The 20,254-nt window shown below is 31.8% G+C and overlaps 1 protein-coding gene across 4 annotated transcripts in view; it reads right to left on the reverse strand.

Annotated features, from left to right (window-relative positions):
* Positions 1 to 4,265: 4,265 nt before the first annotated feature.
* Positions 4,266 to 20,254, reverse strand: part of LOC148609390 (ligand of Numb protein X 2-like) — a 74,599-nt gene continuing 58,610 nt past the window's right edge. For all 4 annotated transcript variants that reach the window (XM_088540923.1, XM_088540926.1, XM_088540925.1 and 1 more), the window contains 11 exons: positions 19,299 to 19,399; positions 18,421 to 18,504; positions 13,980 to 14,109; positions 12,538 to 12,604; positions 11,825 to 11,855; positions 11,039 to 11,155; positions 10,432 to 10,602; positions 9,694 to 9,816; positions 8,613 to 8,800; positions 7,385 to 7,552; positions 4,266 to 6,758 (listed from right to left, as the gene is read on the reverse strand). In XM_088540923.1, coding sequence (XP_088397049.1) covers positions 6,623 to 6,758; positions 7,385 to 7,552; positions 8,613 to 8,800; positions 9,694 to 9,816; positions 10,432 to 10,602; positions 11,039 to 11,155; positions 11,825 to 11,855; positions 12,538 to 12,604; positions 13,980 to 14,109; positions 18,421 to 18,504; positions 19,299 to 19,399 — 1,316 coding nt within the window. In that variant the 3' untranslated portion in view covers positions 4,266 to 6,622. The remainder of the gene's footprint in view (positions 6,759 to 7,384; positions 7,553 to 8,612; positions 8,801 to 9,693; positions 9,817 to 10,431; positions 10,603 to 11,038; positions 11,156 to 11,824; positions 11,856 to 12,537; positions 12,605 to 13,979; positions 14,110 to 18,420; positions 18,505 to 19,298; positions 19,400 to 20,254) is intronic.

The following is a 20,254-nucleotide window of genomic DNA, read 5'->3' on the forward strand; positions in this document are numbered from 1 at the left end:
CATATGATCTTTATTCTCCTCTGCTTATGTTGTAAATTTCACCACCACTCCCCCCTTATTTCACTGTTTTGATCATGATGACAATGTTTGTTCACAAGTCTTCTCTGCATCTACTACTACATATCAGTCATCTGATATTTTGACAGCTTTATGTATTCCATATCATGGAATCTGTTTCATACTGAAGTGACATCAACCTCCTGTTTGACAATTTTTATACGCCTGTTGAAGACGGACGTATGATGGTATACCATTGTCCGTCCGTCCATTGTCCACACTTCAGAAAATAACTCAAATACGCTTTTACCAACTTCAATGAAACTTTGATGAATTGTTCATATCTATTGAGATAAGCTCCCATTTGATTTTTTATAAATTTCAGATTTTTTTTCCTGTGTCGAGTTTTTTTCCTTAAAAAAGGGGGGGATTTTCAAGTTTTCGGACAATAACTCAAAAACACTTTCACCAATTTTTATGCAATTTTGGTGAATTGTTCATATTTATTGACATAAGTTCCCTTTCGATTTTTATAAATTTCAGATTGTTTGTTTCTGTGTTATGAATTTTTTTACTTAAAAAAGGGGGGATTTTCAAGTTTTCGGACAATAACTCAAAAATGCTTTCACCTACTTTAATGAAACTTTATTGCATTGTTCTTATCTATTGATGTAAGCTCCCTTTCAATACTTATAAATTGCAGATTTTTCATTTCCGTATTATGAATTTTTATACTTAAAAAAATGGAGATTTACAAGTTTTCGCACATTTACTCAAAAACACTTGAACTTTTATGAAACTTTAATGAATTGTTCATATCTTTTGAAGTAAGCTACCTTCCAACTTGTATAAATATCAAATTTTAAGTTTCCGTGTTATGAAGTTCTACTCTTTAAAAACCAGAGGCTCACGTGAGCCTGTATCGCTCACCTGGTTTAATTACTTGCTAAATATTTCATATAATTTTGCGTAAATTTACAAGGAATTTTCCTTAGATGAAGATTTTCTTGCAATTTAAAGCATTGGTAAACAGGAATTATTGCATGGGACAGGTTGGAAAGGGGACATAATGCATAGTTTGCAACCCCAACATACTAAAATCCGGAACCAGGCCTTTAAAAATGCAGAAATTGCCATTGTTTTGCGGAATCCATGAAATTTCTGCAAAACACAGCGTTTCTTAGCCTCCAACATGATTACTTTGCTAAAAAACTAATCTTATTAAACTAGGCATTTCACATCCAGTTTTGTATGGAAATATAGTTTACAAGGCACATAAATGCAAACAATGTCCATCAAATCTTAAGAATTATTTAAATAGACTGATTCATAAAGGATATAAATTCGACATTGTTGTCAGATCATTAAATCTTGTCTTTGTAGGAAAAAATATTGATACTCTTATTAGATCATTACATTATAACTTAATCATTCATATTTTAGCATTTTAGTCATTGCACAACTTCTTGCTAGACCAACATAGTCTATGATGTTGCAGTTCTAAATCCTTTGGAAGTTTTGTAACTGATATTTTTTGTGTTGGGAGGCTTGAAGATTTGTCATCCTTATTTGTGTCCTGAGCTTGCTTTCAGTAACTGCGAGCATTCATTGTTTATACCTCATTTGTTTGTCTTCTATGTTATTGTTAATAATTGTTGAGGTACTTTTCTAATGAATTGGATGTATTTCAGGTTGATTTTTACTGTGTGTCTAACTTTGTATTTATTTTAGCCTTTGACCGTATAGAGGGGGAGGGTTTGGATCCAACAAAACTAGTTTAACCCTGCTGCATATTGTTTGCGCCTGTCCCAAGGCAGGAAATATAGTCACTGGCATGTAGTTGTCTTTTTTTAAAACATTTTAGTTTCTTACCATAAATGATAAACTGATATAGTATTGAGGAAGGGCCGGACCTTTTTCGGGATGCTGGGATCAGAGGTTTTTAAGCTCAGGATTTCGGGATTTCTGAGAATTAAGCCCGGGATTTCGGGAAATAAATCCACCGGGAATCGGGATTTTAGCAGTTTTTAAGTTCCTTTGTTGTTCGGGATTTCGGGATTAAGTAAAAATAAAGTCGGGATTCCGGGATCAGACCCCCTCCAGCCCCCCCTCAGTATTGTGTTCACTGATTTATCCACTTTGTTTTTATTGGGGCAATTTAGAGCTTGCTACATGGAGGAAATTTCCCACTTGTTGAAGATCATGTGGCGACCTCTAGATGTATATTTTCTCGAGTGGAAACTTTGGAGATGGGAGGTTGTCTCCTTGACATTAACTCCATATCCGTTCTTTTTCATAAATAAAACCAAACACCGATTGCTTCTGGTTAAGTCAATAATCTGGTTTCTACAAAAGTCGATTATAAAGCTTCATACCAAATATCAAATTATTTCCATTAGTAGTAACTGAGAAAATTTGACGAAAATTTTATTTTGTTGTATGGTAAAGGAAAATTTCAAAGTCTTGGCAAACAGGAAGTGGTCGCAAGACTGAACTGAAAATTGGCTACACGGTACAACTCATCATTATCAAGCTTCAGACCAAATATAAAATCATTCCCATTAGTAGTAACTAAGATAACTTTGACGAAAATAATTGTTGACAGACAGACGGACGGACGGGGGGGGGCCCTTAGTAAACAATTGTTTGTTGTCAAGTTTGGTTTCATTTGGCCCAGTGGTTTCAGACATGTTTTTCCGATAGGCTCCAATGTTAAGTTAAGATCCACAGTGGCAGCCATTTTGAAATGGCAAAAGAATCACAAGCTTTCATCTCCTCATGCCAACGATCATTTGTTTCCAGTTTTGTTTCATTTGGTCAAGCGGTTTCCGAGAAAAAGATTTTTACATGTTTTTCTCATAGGGTCCAATGTTAAAGTAAGATCCTCGGTGGCGGCCATTTTGAATTTCCGATTGGCACCAAAATCACAAACTTACATCCCTTCATAAAAGTGAACATTTGTGTCAAGTTTTGTTTAATTTGGTCAAGCGGTTTCCGAGAAGAAGATTTTTACATGTTTCTCCCATAGGGTCCAATGTTAAACTAAGATCCTCGGTGGCGGCCATCTTGAATTTCCGATCGGCACCAAAATCACAAACTTTCATCCCCTCATACCAGTGAACATTTGTGTCAAGTTTGGTTTTATTTGGCCCTGTGGTTTCAGAGAAGAAGATAGAAATGTAAAAGTTTACGGACGGACGACGGATGGATGGACGACGGACGCCAAGTGATGGCAAAAGCTCACATGGCCTTTGGCCAGGTGAGCTAAAAAGGCAGAAACGGCCAAGGAAATTTTATTTGTTGAAAAATCATTTAAAACAGACCATTTGTTTTCATGATCAACTAATATAATAGGTACTTGGTAACCTTGTCAGAAAAGTATGTTTTAAACAAGAGAGAAATGTACGGGTGAAAAATAAAGGCAACAAACTTAGTTTAACTGAGGTAGCCTTGATAGTGCCAAATTTTTGTGCATTTTTTACTTTTTTTTTGGGGGGGGTAGGGGTAGGGTATTTGACAGGACTCACAGTATTTCTAGTTGATCATATAAATTCATTAAAAGTATAAGGACAAGTTAAAAGGGCAATGGGTATATCATGCGCTTTAAGCGCAGCTCTTTATTTTCATGATTTGATCCTAACATTACTGAGGTGGGTAGTGGCAGGTATCTTTTAATGAGCATTGTTCATAGTTTTTTTTTTCTAGTTTTCTATGTGATAAAGAACTTTGAAGATGTAATACCCATATCAATTCATGATTCCTAACTAACATGACTACATGTAACTGGGGATGTGAGGTGATCAAAATTCTGGTTATGTAAGAATCTGTACCTATACTTCTCATTTTTCTTTGTAATGTTTTATTTGTAGGCTTTATTTGGTTCTCCTTATTTTGTGCACCAACTTTGTACCCTGTCTGGTTTATGAGTTTGGGATATATTGCTATTACCATAGATATCTTGTACTCAGAGATACTTTATCCAGCAGCAAAGCTTTACCGGCACAGATTCAGGAGGAGAACAGTGTGCCCCCTCAAATTGGGAAAACAATTTTTGCATGAAATATGGATTTTTCACAAATTCTACCCTCAAAAATTGTCTTGCCTCGCTTTGCTCCACATTTAATTCTATTTATGCCTCTTCTAGCTTGAAATCCTGGATACACTCCTGGTAAATAGCAAAAGAAGTGGCTAATATCTTAATCTGTAACTTATCCAGAAACATCCCTGTCACTCTACAGGGAAACATACCCATTAAAAGTAAAAACTAAAAGAGATTATTACATTTATTTCTGAAAATATTTTGAATAAAACAACAAAAAATGAAATCTTGCATTTATCATGAATGACTAAAAGTCAGACTTAAACCTACAACATAAATAACATTGTGAATACAAAACATTAAAAAACAAACATTGTATTGTATACAAACTAAACACAACCATTGAATAGTTGAAAACATACAAGTAAAAATTGTGTACATTTAAAACATTTGTTAGAATCTAATCTTGGATTTTAATTTGCTGTAGTCATCTCTGTCAATAGACACACAAAGACAGATGAACAAATTAATTATTGTGACAAGACAATTGCTAGGTCAACATAGCTTAGTTGATTACAAAAAAATAATTTAATTCGATTGTTTATTTCCATAAACTAACTTGTTACTTTGATGTCATTAAGGTTTTTATTATTGGTGAGTTTTCAGTTTGTACTGTTCCTTATAAGAGATTAACTGCACTAAAAATATTTTTCCAGGTGCTATAGGTATACACAAGACTAGTTTTGTTCAAATGAAATATACTGAGTGAATTTAGGTGAATTTATCATTAAACTAATGTGATTTTCACACGAAATTCACTAAGCATGAAACCCTGTGAAACAAATACATAAATTTCACATAAATAAGCTTGATTCCCTTGAACTTCAAATGAACTCTTTAAAAAATTATATTTACTGAATTTCATGTGAAAATTGCGAAAGTCGTTCGAAATAAAATTGCTTGTGAATACACATTTATTATCTACTGTAAAATGAGGACACTATACAAAATACAATGTTAACAGTATATTAAATCAAAAAGTAGGAACAAAGTTGCATCAGTTAAAAAAAAATTCAAATAGAAAAAAGATATCAATTTGTGTCAAAATTTATAGCTGTCAACAAAGTTCCTTAAAATGTGTGTAAAGAGGGAATGCTTGAATATTATAATTATGGAATGTTGTACATTTGTACTAAAATATAACCATCTGAAACAAATAATTTATTATAAATATATTTGTATTTCTACAATGAACCAATCTTTGAAAAGATGTGGAGAAAACATTTCTGAATAAGACACTACATATACATTAAGAAGTCCATATATATATAAACCGAACAAAATCACAACCAAAAATTAACAAAGCAGTATAATCTGAGTCATTAAACCCAGGTAGGAGGTCAAGTTGTGTGTTCTAAAATTACAACTTATTTTTACCATATAATAAGAATACTGTACCTCACTTTTTTTATGACCTTTGGCTTTTATTATGAAACAATAAAACCATTATTAAAGTACCAGTCCATATAAAGTTTAGACACTGCCTATGGTTGATGTGATTCATGGTGTAGAAAAATCCACAGAACAAACAATGCTTTTACAGTCTACCTATGCTATATTCTTGTGTCACGATAGTCCTTTTGGTACACAGATCTGTATTTTTGAGAAAACTGTACATTCATCTCCTACATCATGCAATATCAACCAAATCATATTCCTTATATAATCTATTCTATTTTTATCTCAAGAGTGCACCAACCAAATGATAAACTAAGACTGGTTTTGTGGTCTATAAGTGTTTCTAAATTAGGAGTAAAAGTGAATTTGGTGGGATTTTGACATACATGAATACTGTAACCTCCTGCCTGATTTTTATGAAGACTTTATATCAGGGATGTAAATTTTAAACACATGTACTAAAACTGTCTTTTTCTGTGACTTGGTGCTTTTATTTTGAAAAAAAAATCAAATAAGACTTTAAATGTGTGATAATTAAGAAAATTAATGCCATCAAATGTAATAGCAGGCAATACACAAAAAAAAAAATTACAAAACATTATAATACTATTATAACTTCTGACATAAAACAATGCCTGGATAAATATAGTTATAGTACATAAATGCAGTGAAACTTGCACCAATAACAGTCAAACCTGCTGAATAGGTTTCCTCTGCTAAAACTGACTTCTGAAGTCATTTTGTTAACACTCCCTTCATAGTTTTTAAAATGCAATACATCAATTTATAAACTCAAAAGGAAGTTGAAAGTTTGACCATTTTATGCAGATTTATCTTTACAATTAGGAATTAATCCATGAAAACCAATGAAGATTGCAATAATTGTAGAAAACTGGGTGATTGTCTGATGACAAGGAAAATGTCAAAGTGTTTTTAAAATGAAATGACAAGAGTAACATCCTTAGACCTTAATCAAATCAATGTGAAGGACACAGCACCAGCAGAATTGTAGACTTGCAGAAGACTATTCCTATAGCAACAGAAGAGAATATACGCATGTTGGCACTTTAGTATTTGTAGCAGACTACTGTTGCCATGGTAGCAAACAATTCTTTATTGCAACTTTGGTCATACAATTGTTCCTGGCCATGATACAACAGTCAAGGTCACAGCACCATCTGCCATTTTAAGACACTCAACTGCTTTTGAATGTGACACATTGTGTAAGTTATGTTCATTGACACTAAGGAGAATATCACCACATCTGAAAATATATGTGACAAGAAAATTAGAAATACTTCGAGCAGGTTCATAAAATGAATAAGGCCACATCCAAATGATAATTATGTTACCCTTAATTCAAACTATCTCCATTCGCACTTACCTAACAGTAAATATGATTGGTCATTCAGACCCATTTGTAATTCTTAACATTCAGAGTTTAATTAACATCAACATGGTCATTATTGGGTATGCTCACAAGCATTAAAAAACCTTTTAGCTGGATTATTTCCCTTAGCATACATAGAGTACAATTGATTCATAGGCAATGCCATATAATATATAAGCTACATCAAAATGTATAGAACAGTTTGGGAGAATTTGCCTTTACACAGTGCATGGATGCACAGAGAGATATGGTTATTTCTATTGTTATTTCTACATGTATGTACATTTGTAACTGTTTGCATTTGCTTTTAGAAGAAGCAAGTGTTATCTTAAATGAAAACAACTGTTCTATTCGAAGTTACTTTGTTTAACTGCAACTTAGTTTCTAACCTAGAAATTAATGCTCTTTAATTTGATTTTTTACATTTTCGAATATTACTGCAATGGAATAAGAAGTAGTGCTTGGAAACTAAATAAATGATATTTTGGTTTGTTACTTACTTTAACCTGCCATCTTTAGAGGCAGGGGTGTCTAACACCACAGATTTGACATAAACAGGAAGAGAATGAGGGGAGACAATCTCACTATCACATCCCCCAACAACAGAGAATCCAAGACTTCCTATTGGACTACGTAACAAAGTTACAGTCTTTATATTTTGACAATTCCTGTAAAAAATCAATTATAAAAATTCCATGTACTTTAATGCAAGGTGAAAAAAAAACAAAAAAACTTATCGTATTTTTTATTGTACACAGTACCATCCGATTCTATTTTTTTTATACACCACATGTAACTCATTGATTCATACCAGGTATCAAAATTTCTGCATTACATGCAACAGGAAATTATCCTTCCCATAACCTGACTACGAGTAATCAAATACTGTGGTTTCGTTTTCATTTGTGGGGTACTATTTTTTTGTGGTTTTTGTGATATGTGTGGAACAATGAAATCAAGGATCCACTGATCAGTAATCTATGAGCATAAATGTTAACTTAGATAAATTTATTTATGATCTTAAAATCTGGCATTGTTCAAGTCTAAGAAGACAGAATGTGGAGCGCTCCATATGGTTTCTATCACCCCTTAATTGTTTAACTTAATGGCTAATCATTTGTTTATTAGTCCTAACAAAATGAACTTGAGGCTAATATCAATGTTAAAAGGATGACATTAAGTATTCCTCGCCATTCCTGTGTTTGCTTCAATATCAGTTATCATAAAAAAGACATTTGGTAAACTAAGGGCTTTACAATTTCCATTCACTACAAAAGTAACAATAGGGCCTGAATTTTTCATTTACACGAATTTTGATTTTGTACTTTTACTCATAAACGGGAGTCTTGAATCCAAGATGGAGTCTTATTCAAGTTATAAGGTACACCTTTTAAATCCTTTAAAATGACTGTTATGAAACATATATACATAAAAAAAATAATTGCTTACAAAATTTTCATTTTAAATCTTGGACAAAAAAAATTTGCTTTGTTGATAAATATTTCCAAAATTGCAGACATATTTGATGATTATTTTAATATTATATTGGTCTGGGGTCCATGAATGTAAGTGACCAATTAAATGTCATTTTTCCATGAAAATAAATGAGACCACAATAAGCTGCCATATTCCATAGACATGCATTCTATCAAACTACTATCTAATTGACATTTAATTTATACCACAACAGTGTGGAGATTCTATGGACATTTGATTTATTAAACATACCTTGGCATCTGTTGCCAGAACAACCATGTAGGTGTGAAATTTCCAGGACCATTAGATGTCTCTGGTCCTTCAATTATTTTTATACACACAACCTTTGACTCAGTGTTGGCCTTGACTTGGGTCACAGCTTCATTATGAGTTAAGGCTATTAAACTGACCCCATTAATGGACAATAATACATCACCTTTCTACAATGAAATTATTATTATTGGTTTGTTGTATAATATCATAATTCAAGAACAAAAAATCATTATAACTTATAAAATTCATAATGTACAAAATTTTGGTATGGGAATAATTAGATTTATTTTTAATTTGAAAGCATCATTTTTGCTTTATCAGGAAAACTTTATTATTTTGCAAACAACCGTAATGCTCAAGGTTCTAGAAAAAAATCTATACTTTGTTATGGTAACCTCGACCTTTGTATGAATGAATAGATAAGTGGTTTTCATTGACAAGTCTCTATGTATGGAATTCCACTGAAAAGCATTGGAGAGACTTGTCATTTGTTTTCAATAAAATCAGAGTTATAAACTGCGACCTTTAACCTCAAAATAAGTCAGGTGTCTTCCCTATTAGTAAAACTTTCACTTTTGCAAGTTTCATTAAAATCTACCAAAACAACCTTATATGTGGTGAAAAGCAATAATTGACAAAAAGATAGCTAGAACAGCTGAATTTTACAGCCCTAACAGAAAGGATGGTAAAATAACATGCTTCAAAAGAGAGTGGGAGCATGAACTGTAGAGGAAAATAAATACCCAAATGACTTAATAACATAACAATTATTTCCTTTATTTGCCAATTGAAGTAAATTAGGAAGCAAAACCTGTCTACCAATGACCAGGCAGAACTGTCCCTTTATACTGAGAAGGAATTTCTAAGGAAGTATTGAATGTTGTACGTCTTTCATATTAAAAGTTACGGTACTGGAATCTGAATTAATATCTCTCTTAAATCACAGACTGTTTTTATTGAAAAAGATAAATACAGATTTTCTATCAGATGACGTGTTTTTTTTTTAAATTTCCACATAGTTCCATATTTTGAGGCGTTACATACTAAAAAAAACAATTACCTTGACCTGTTTGGATCTACCAAGACAACCATTGGGGTTAATATTTGTGATGTAGATGGGTGTATCCCCTCTAGGGCTATTCAGACCACCAGCTACACTAATCCCTAATGTTTCAGTTGTATCCTACAAAATAACCAAGTTTTATTATACAACGTATCAGTCCTATACTGACATATAAATATGGAAGAAAAAAGGAAAAAAAACTTTATTTTGGTAACTTTGTGAAAATTACAATAATTGAAAATTTACATTCCCAAATAAATACAGGTTCAATAATATTTTGGTTTATACCGAAAAAGAATAATTTCAATATCAGTCTGAAAATATAAGCCATATGCTTCAATATGCAACAAACTTAATATTTTGTGAAAAAAAAGTCTTGATGAAATTGTCTTTTAATGATAAAAATATTAAAGTTATCAATACAAATTTATAATGAAATCAAGTGTTTGTTTTTTTTCCAGATTAATTTTTATTTACACATACAGGCTTTCTATTACACTTTGTATCCATGCCATGCATGCATGAACTGTAAAAAGATTTTGCTTGCAAAGTTAGCACACATTTTACAAAATATTATGTAATATCCATAATGACTTAAGTTAATTTTCATGGCTGAATTTGTCATAAAGCTATCCTACTGTTCTGACATTGCCAATTTTGTTCATTTTTGTAGATATCTGAGTCATTTTAACCCATTAACTTGAACATTATGTTTTCAAAAGAACAAGTAATAACCTTTGTTACAGTAACAAGTTTTTCAGGGCGTGGATGATTCTGATAAAACTTCTCTGGTCGAATGTCTGAATTTGTTGTAATAGCACTATCACATGAGGTAGATCGAATCAGATCTGGGGTCTGTGGCCGACTTCGTCGGGATATCACAAATTGCACTTTTTCCTCACATGTCTATAATGAAGTAAATAGGATAAATAAAACAAGATTTGGAAGAAGTTTATAAGTGATTATCAGAGATTAATTTTATCTTCTCCATGAAATGATGTTTTCAACAAAAGTCATTGAAATAGTATTGGACACAATGTCACTGTGCTGTGGTTTGTTGTAAATTCAACAACAGTATAAAATCTGTAAATGCTAAGCATAAAGAAAACTGCAAATCATACAGTTTTAATACATATAATTATGCAGGTTCCATTATTAAGTGTAGGAAGAAATTTAGAAAAAATGCCCTAGTGTGTAACTGCATACTAAAAACATTCCAATAACAACATTAATGAAACCATTACATTACAATCTTATTTCCATTTTAATTAGAAAGACAAATTTATCTTAATAAATCTAATGAACAAAGGTGGATAAAACAGAAATGTGTAAACACATGTACCTGTATGACACGTGCAGCCTCTTCCTGAGATCCATAAGAAACATCTATACCATTAATTTCCAGCACTCGATCATCTGGTCGTAGTCGGCCATCTTGTGCAGCTAAACTATCTGGGACCTATAAATCATGACCAAAGATTAGTGTACAACACATAGACTTAATTAATATCAATGAAACTGGTGGTACATTCATTAACAAGTTCTTACAAACATAAAAATATGGTTCATTCTACATCGTAGGTTCAAGCTGTAAAGTTCTTAGTTCTGGTTCATTCTACATCATATCTTCAAACTGTAAAGTTCTAAATCGTAGGTTCAAGCTGTAAAGTTGTTAGTTCTGGTTCATTCTTCACCTTATCTTCAAACTGTAAAGTTCTACATCATAGGTTCAAGCTGTAAAGTTCTTAGTTCTGGTGCATTCTACATCGTAGGTTCAAGCTGTAAAGTTCTACATCGTAGGTTCAAGCTGTAACGTTCTTAGTTCTGGTGCATTCTACATCGTAGGTTCAAGCTGTAAAGTTCTTAGTTCAGGTTCAAGTCTGGGTTGCTAATTTACTTTTTTTGTTTGTTTTTGTTATTTCATGTTATATGTGTGTCTATTTTCAATGTCTAGTCTTAGGTATATCATTCTGTTGATTATTGTTTAAATCTTGATTTCCATATTTTTATACTGCTAGACTCATCTTCAACATGCAACCATTGAATTAGTAATTCAATCAAATTTTATAAAGTTTCAACCTCTTTAAAACAATGAATCAGGAAGTTTACTAAAGTAACTAATACTTACTAGATTAAGAATATATACACCTGTACCATTCCTACAAAAGGGAAGAATGGGCTTGGAAACTATTTTATTTAAATCATGTGTTCATGTATTAACAGAATACCTCAGTGAATGAGTGAAACTAGAAGACCAGATATATATACCCTCCCTAATAATGCTCTAGGCCTCCTCAAATTTGAGGAACCAAATTGAATGTTTTAATGTGTATGCTCCCATTCAGTTGTTGACAACCTGTATATGTTTTTGACATTTATCTAGATAGTTGTCTTTCTTCCTGATTTTTCAAACTTGGACAGCAGTTCCTTATTTGAACCTCTCTTGAATCCAATCTTTAAGGAGAACCATACTGATCTATGATATCATTAGATATAGCATCTGGTTCTTTTTGTCCTTTTTTATATTTTTTATATACATATCCTGTTAGTTGTTATACATAACATATTGGTTTGTTTAGAAATCTAGGAGAATCCAGATTTTATTGTTAGTACAGTCTTTTCAAAAAGTCATCAGTGAAAAAGAATAATATGTGTTTAGTCTTTGGATATCAGTGGAAGCCTCCTCCTTTATAATTTTTTAAGTTAACACCTTATAAACTGAATGGACTTTGTTTCTTCAAATTTCAATCCTGCCATTAATCTTTTCAAAATTTTAAGTTGGATGATAATTTAGAACAAATTTTTTTTATTACAATCTATACAAAAAAGATCAATGTTTACCTTTTACCAACAAGTTTAATGCCCAGTTGTCTTCCCTTCTCCTTTGTTAAAGTAATCTTTAAAATTTCTATAATATAAAATAACAATATCAGTCAGTTACTCCACCAGTAAATTATTCATCAAATGAGTATACACAATCATTTTATCACCAAGGAGAGAACACATTTACAACTATGACAATATCTAAACTAAAATATGTTCCCTTTTTTTTTTATCAAACTAGGCCTGCTTTAAACATATGAAAAAACCTCAACTCATGAAAAAAAATGTTCATAAATACAATGGTATAGGTTAAATATTTATTGGTATTAGATATTTTCAGAAATTAGTTGAAAATGTCATAATGAAAGCACTTAAGCCCATTTTTACAAAATACTCAAATTTAAACACTTAAACGGACAGGTTTTAAGCAAGACCCAAAGAAACAATTGTAGTACCAGATAATTACACTTAAACTCTGTTGTTGGTGTGCTTGCATGTTATTTTCTGTAGACATGCTGGAGGCCATCCTCCCAAGTTAGGGTTTCAAGTCCACCTTCGCTCCCTCACACCCCTGACATCACTCATTCATATTCAGCGGGTATCTTTCAGCGCCATCTAGTTAGTTACCTAAATTTAACCCGGATCTAACATCCAAGGTCTTTTTTTTCAGTAAAGACTCTAAACATAATCTACAGTTATCATTTTTGCTCATATAGAATCATTTGTGACATCTCACAACTATCAGTTACTAAATCGGATTGTCCATTACCTCGTGTTATTGTTTACCTTTCCACTAACATTATATGTTAAACCGATTTTTGTTGGTGCATCATATCCCAAAAAGTAACCACTGCACGATACCAGCTAAATATGAATGAATGATGTCAAGGGTTTGAGCAAGCAAAGGTGGAGTCAAAACCCTGACTTGGGAGGATGGCTGGAGGCAGGCAGTACTGAACTTGTTTGTTTTCATTTTTAGGAAAACTTTTGTAAATTAAACTCTTCCATGTACCCTGCTTACTCCAATTTTGATGGTAAAAGGAGAGAAATGCCATTAAAATAATACTTGCTGATTTTTTTCCAAGAACAGTTTGTATAAATTTTATCAAAACCTTGCATGAGATTGCTAACATAACACACTTTGAAAAAATCTTAATATTCAAAGTAGATAACCCTAGCAATAGAGATTCATTGTATCAGTCTTTGTTATAAATATCGTCCAAATCTGTTTAGAAATGTAGTTCTGTGAGAGCTTACAATATATGTTAGATTATGTTGGCTTCACTAACAGTAGGAATTCTACTTTGATGAACACTAACATATTGTCAATTTGATTATCAATACATAATAGTATGAGACTATGAGCATGGGAACAATGGATGCTTTATGAAGATTTAGGTATCCATTTCTAGGCCAGTCACAGTGCCAAAATCCAACAAATAAATAAGCTAATACCATACCCTCTTTTTCTATAGGCCTGTGTTCCTCAGCTTTCTCTCTATACACTGTCAGTCTACAGACAGGATAATAATGACTAAGGGCCTGTTGTGCCTGGTAATGTGTTGACTGAGTTAAGTCCTCACCATTTACCTCAAAATACAAATTATGCATTGTCACTTTGTTTGAAGACTATCTTAAGACAACATTGTTTAAGACAAATGACATCATGGAGCACACCGTATTGAATGTAACAAACTTTAACACAAGTCATGACATCTATATAGGAAATGTGTAAATGACTAAGTCCTTTTTCACTTATTTTCTTTTACATGTATTAGGTCAAATTACACAACAGGTAAAGAACTTAAATGAGAATCCTAGGCCAGTCTCAACATCTGTGAATATCTTAAGAGTGAACCATTCACAATACTGCCTCAGTGTTCTTGGATTCCACTTTCCCCGTCACTGAGAAAATTGTTTTTATTATGCTCTACTTTCCCTTTTGCTAGTAGAAAGATTAAATTTTTTAAATGACTGAAAAGTTTGAAAAGTAAACTTCAAAACGTGGAAATGGAAATTTTCATTTAGAGTTCTCCTGTGAAAACCTAAAATTTGGAAAAATCTTAGAACACAGATTACTACCAAGGAAGCATTATTCAAATCACATTTTGCTTTAAAAATATACACTAGATCAGTGTTATTTCTTGTACATGTGTTTGAACATTACACAGATAATTAAAATTAGGAAACTATTTTATGCAATTATCATTGTCATATTTCATCAAATACAATTTAAAAATTTTTTTTATAAATATATAAAAAAAATCTTTTTTCCTTAATGTATAACATTTAATTGTGATTACATGCAGAGTTACCCTTTCAATAATGTCTGCAACAGTTAAGATAGAGTAATACTGAGTATACTGAAATGATAAGTGTTATCAGAATAATGGATTCTCTTTCCACAAAAATGTTAAATCTGAATGCTTGAAATAAACAGAGATTTACAGCTTATCTAAAGGCTGAGTGGATGTTTTTATTTTTTATGAATAATGGCCTATCAATCTAAAGACAAATAAAATATTCATTACAATAACAGATTCTGCATTTATCCACAGATTCCATTAGAATTAGTCAGTTATTGGAGAATCACTACTGACTTGGTAATCAACATCAAGTTCCTAACAATCTCCTCTGCAGTTTTCCATAAAAGACTGAAGTTCATGTCGGCTTGTATTCTTCAAATATAATGTCCAATGAGAATTCTTGCTACAATTGTTAATTTTGACTTTGTGTCAATCAAACAAATATTATTTCATTTTTGGGGATAAAAACACATAATGTGATTCAGGTATAAAAACGAGGATTTAAAGGAAGAGATACTAGTAGTTTACACTTGTTCAATAAACAGCTGCGCTAAGATCGCAAGATACGCCCGTCCGTAAGAATAGCTGATGGTATAAATTTTAGAAAACAATAACCTGATTTCTGATTACCAAAAAATTAGTCTGTATATATAATGAGCGAAGTTTTTTCTTCAGTTATTCAAAAAGTATAAATGATCTTACAACTGTTTGACATGATGAAAGTTTACAATAGCATTTAAAAGGGATTCTTTGTTTTTGAACTAGATAAAACTATAATAAACTACAGAATTGAAAACTGGACAAATAATTCATTATGTAATAATACTATTATGAGGTAAGACCTACAGTTAATAGTACAATTCCTTCTACTTCTACTGTAAGGAAGTCCATATTGCCTTGTGGTCAGAATAATTAGTTTCTAGGGTACCACTCTGATAATTGTCAGTATTCATAAAAATCAAATCTATTGTAGAATTGAAGTCGTTTGTTGGTCCCAATATAATACAGCTTTTCAAAACTGTAAGTAAGCAGCCATCTTATGTTGTGGTAATTACACCAGATTTGACAACAATATAGATTTTTAAGTGAATAAAGTTCCGTAACTCTGGAACAACAAATAAATAATTCTTCACAATTGAAAAGGAGCGTTCTTCTGTGAACATTAATATTGTGCTAAAATTTCATTTGAATCCGTAAAAGCGAATTTGAGTGATGGATGGAAGGACCAATGGACGGACGGACCGACAATGGTATACCATTTTACAACCATAATCTAGCATGTCTATAAAACTGTATGCAAAATTTCAAGAATAGTATCAGTACAGCTGAGTTATTACATCAGATTTGACAATAATATAAATTTTTAAGTGAATAAAGTTCCGTAACTCTGGAACGACAAATAAAAAATTCTTCAAAATCAAAAGGGAGCTTTCTTCCGTTAATATTAATATTGTGCTAAACTTTCATTTGAATCCGTAAAAGCAAATTTGAGTTATCGCACGACGTGTGGACGGACGGACAACAGTATACCATAATACATCCTGTCTATATAGACGGGCATATAAAAATAATGAACTTCAAAATCTTCAAATTGTTAGAAATGTTACCCAAATTTAGCACCTATGCTATCATTTCAATGCTCAATTCTTGGGAAATTAACTACATAGGTCATACAGTCGGGAAGACCCCCTCTATTGGTTCTTGTTAATCATAAAAGATAACACAACATAACCAGCAAATATTTTTGATAGAACTTAGAAGTTATACTACCAAAGTTTACTAGTACATTTTATGAAAGGCTCTAATTTTTATCCATTTTAGACTCATGGGTTGGAAGGGGCGGCGTGGCATGACAGTACTTCTTGACAGTGGGTGCCACTGGGATTTTGTAACCACATCCTATTCATATATTTTGCTTTTGAAAATATGTAGACCTTGTCATACATTTTGTCAAAAAAAGAGACCTAATCCCACATATATTAGGAGTGTTTCCTTGACTAGGACGTATAATAATAATATTTGTCATGTATTTATTCTATATCTACAACAAATGATAGGACAAGGCTGTTTTTAAATATCCATATAATTCATTATGTAAACATTCTTGACTTATCATATAATTTTGTTTGTTTTTCCCCACCAATTCAGTTTTTTGCAAGCTGAAAATGGTGCCTATTCTGGTGGCACATCCTAAAATCTTATATATATGAAGTGTTTCTCTCAAGATTTTAGAGCATGAATACACATATCACACCTTTAACCACAGACCTGTACTCAAATAAACAATGAAAAAACATAAAAAGAATGAATCCCTTCACAAATTACACCTAATAAAGAAATATTCCATCTTTGTTCAATTTACAGATCTTATTTTCAGCTCAATGAAATAAAACAAAATTGTGCTCACACTAGACTGACTCTGTTAGTTAATAAAATAGATATAAAATTACCACTGGTTTCTACAAACAAGTTGTTTTTAACCAATACATGGGATGAAATTACAACTCATCTTAATGAAAATAGATTAGAATAGTTTGCAGTGAAAGAAAATAAATTACATTGTCACCTTCTGTAATTTTAACTGATCTATAATAGCAAATAAAGTGACAAGAAAAATACTGAAATTATAACAAAGAACAACAAATTATTTATTTCTCACAAGATCTTCTAGCTTTCAGCAAATAAGAAAATGTGTCAATACAAAAATGGTTCGACAAATCAAAGAATTCAAAATTGACAGTCACTGGGTTTCTTACAATATTGTGGCATGGCAGGGCAGTGAGTAATTACTGGTTGGTTCAAGCCAGAATGACAGAACAAAATGTCAGAGTGAGTTTGTATGCCTTCATATGGGCTGCTGCTCACATCAGTACCATATAATATAGATTTAACCTAGTACACATGCAGCAAATGTACCACACATGATAGTCATATGTTAATCATATCATGCTCAATTCAAATGATAGTCATATGTACTGAAACATGCTAAGCATATCATACTTGATTCATAACGATCATATGTTGAACTTCTTATGATCATTAAGTGTGGCACTGACCAATCATTGACCAAACTACTAGTATTTCCAGTTTATCTTCGACCTAGGATTACTCGAACCTCGGATAACTCGAACATTTCTGCATGGTCCCTTCGACTTCAACTTAACAAGGTTCAACAGTAATTCATTTGGCTTTGATTTTTACACTGAGAATTACTTAGTAAATGTAATCTACCGGTAAATAAAATCATTTAAACAATTTCATTTTTTGCCAACACCAAGACAATGAAATATATACTAGTAATATCCATAAAACCAATATTAATGTAATAAATTTAGCAGTCAATAAGTGTTTAATAAGTTTACCCTTGCTAAATAGTTATCAGACTCTACAATAAGTTTAATAATTATCAGTATTGAGCTCATTTATTATTATGATGTAATTTTAAACCAAAACTTGATATGTAAATTTTTTGATATCAAGCCATTTTCATTGTTTGCAAAATGGCAAAAAATCACTGTTTAAAATATTTAAGGCATAATTCCATCACTGAAGTAAATCAATACATTTCAGAATTCATGTTGTTTTATACAGATACCTCTAATATCTGGTCACCAGGTTTCAGTCTGCCATCTTTTCCTATCACACCTTCAGGAAAGACTTCTTGAATGACTATACACACCTAAAAATCACAATTAAAAATGATACTCACTTAATCTTTTAATGATAGAAGTGAGTGCAATCTTTAATTCTCATGATTATTTCATAATTTTTTTAAACACTGTGACTGTAAGTTGCATCTTAACTCCCAAATTGATGGAAACTTACTTTTGTTTTTTTTTAACCAACTTTCATTCAATAGCAAACACAATTATGTACAACTAAACTCTTTTAAAGAAAAAAAATGTCCACCACTACATTCAATTTGCTATACTACTCATGAAACTGTAAATATTGAAACACTGAGTTAGTTCAATCTTGTGACCTTGATATCTGTATTTTAGGGTAGAGGAAACATACATAATGATTTATTTATATGAATTTCTTATTATCAAAATCTGTATCAGTTACATGAAAAAGAATATCTGTCTGGTTCATTAATTAGAAATGATTATACATGTACTTTGACATAGATCAATAATCTTACTGTTGGATAATTACTGCCAGTAACAATTTCAATGTCAAGGTCACTTTTAGATTTAAGTTAGCTAACATTAACCTGTAACATACCAAATGTGTACTTCAGCCACCAACAATACTAATGTCAAAGTCAGAGTGAGACTTAACCTATGACACTGACCAATAGCCCTACCAGTGGAGTATCACATCCACCAACAATACTAATGTCAAAGTCAAAGTGAGACTTAATCTTTGAGATCGACCTATAACCTTACCACTGGAGTATAACAGTCACCAACAATACTAATGTCAAAGTCAAGATGAGACTTAATCTTTGAGATTGACCTATAACCTTACCAGTGGAGTATCACAGCCTCCAACAATACTAATGCCAAGGTCAGCTTGAGATCTTTGGATTTCTATGGTAGATACTTCTCCATCTAATACTGGATTTTTTCCTGAAAGTAATAATATCATGATATTGATGTATCTTATTGGATAAGAAGAAGAAGCATGCAAGTTACATTTATTATGACTCTTTTGAATGATTATAGTTATAACATTACATTTCGAAGATTACAACAATTTCATGGCTATTCAACTTCAGGTGTAACTCATTCTCAAAGATCTAATGTAACACTTTATTTTTTATGTGTCTTCATACTGAAAAAATAAAGGGAAATAAATTGTTCACAAAAATAATTTAGTTTACAATAATCAACTGAGTGAACCTTAAGTTCTAACTTAATTGTTTAATGTAATACACCCAATGGAACAGCCTATTTGAATACATGTCACATAATTTTAATTGGTGGTACATGTATTTTTTTCCACTTTACACTATGGGCTTTGTTTAAAGGCACCTAACTCAGGTGCCATTTGAGAGAGATTTTCCATTTCAGGCTGTAATGCTACATCTAGAGCACCAAGAGGGTTCTTCAAAAATTTGAAGAGGAAAATGCATATCAGTTATCCTGATAGACTTGCTACAAGTCCCTCTATTTATATTAAAGAATATATGAAAAAGTTTATTGATTGCATGTATCCCTCTGATAGCAAATCTACTAATTATTACGGGAGAGAGAAATTAGAAGTGGTGTTATCAGAGAGGGTAATTATATAGACTTTCTGTGTCATACATATATAATAAAGAGGGACTTATAGCAAGTCTATTATCCTGAAGGAAGAAAGGAACACCTAAATAACATTGTTTGAAACTATTCAGATAGAAATAATGGGAAGAGGACATATCTTACATGCAATAGGAAGAACAACCAACAAGAGAGAGGAATAGAGGTAGCTTGTCCCTGTCC

The sequence above is a fragment of the Perna viridis genome, chromosome 8 (genome assembly GCF_037379345.1).
Source record: "Perna viridis isolate PV_CMFRI_1.1 ecotype Kerala chromosome 8, ASM3737934v1, whole genome shotgun sequence".
Classification (NCBI taxonomy): Eukaryota; Metazoa; Mollusca; class Bivalvia; order Mytilida; family Mytilidae; genus Perna; species Perna viridis.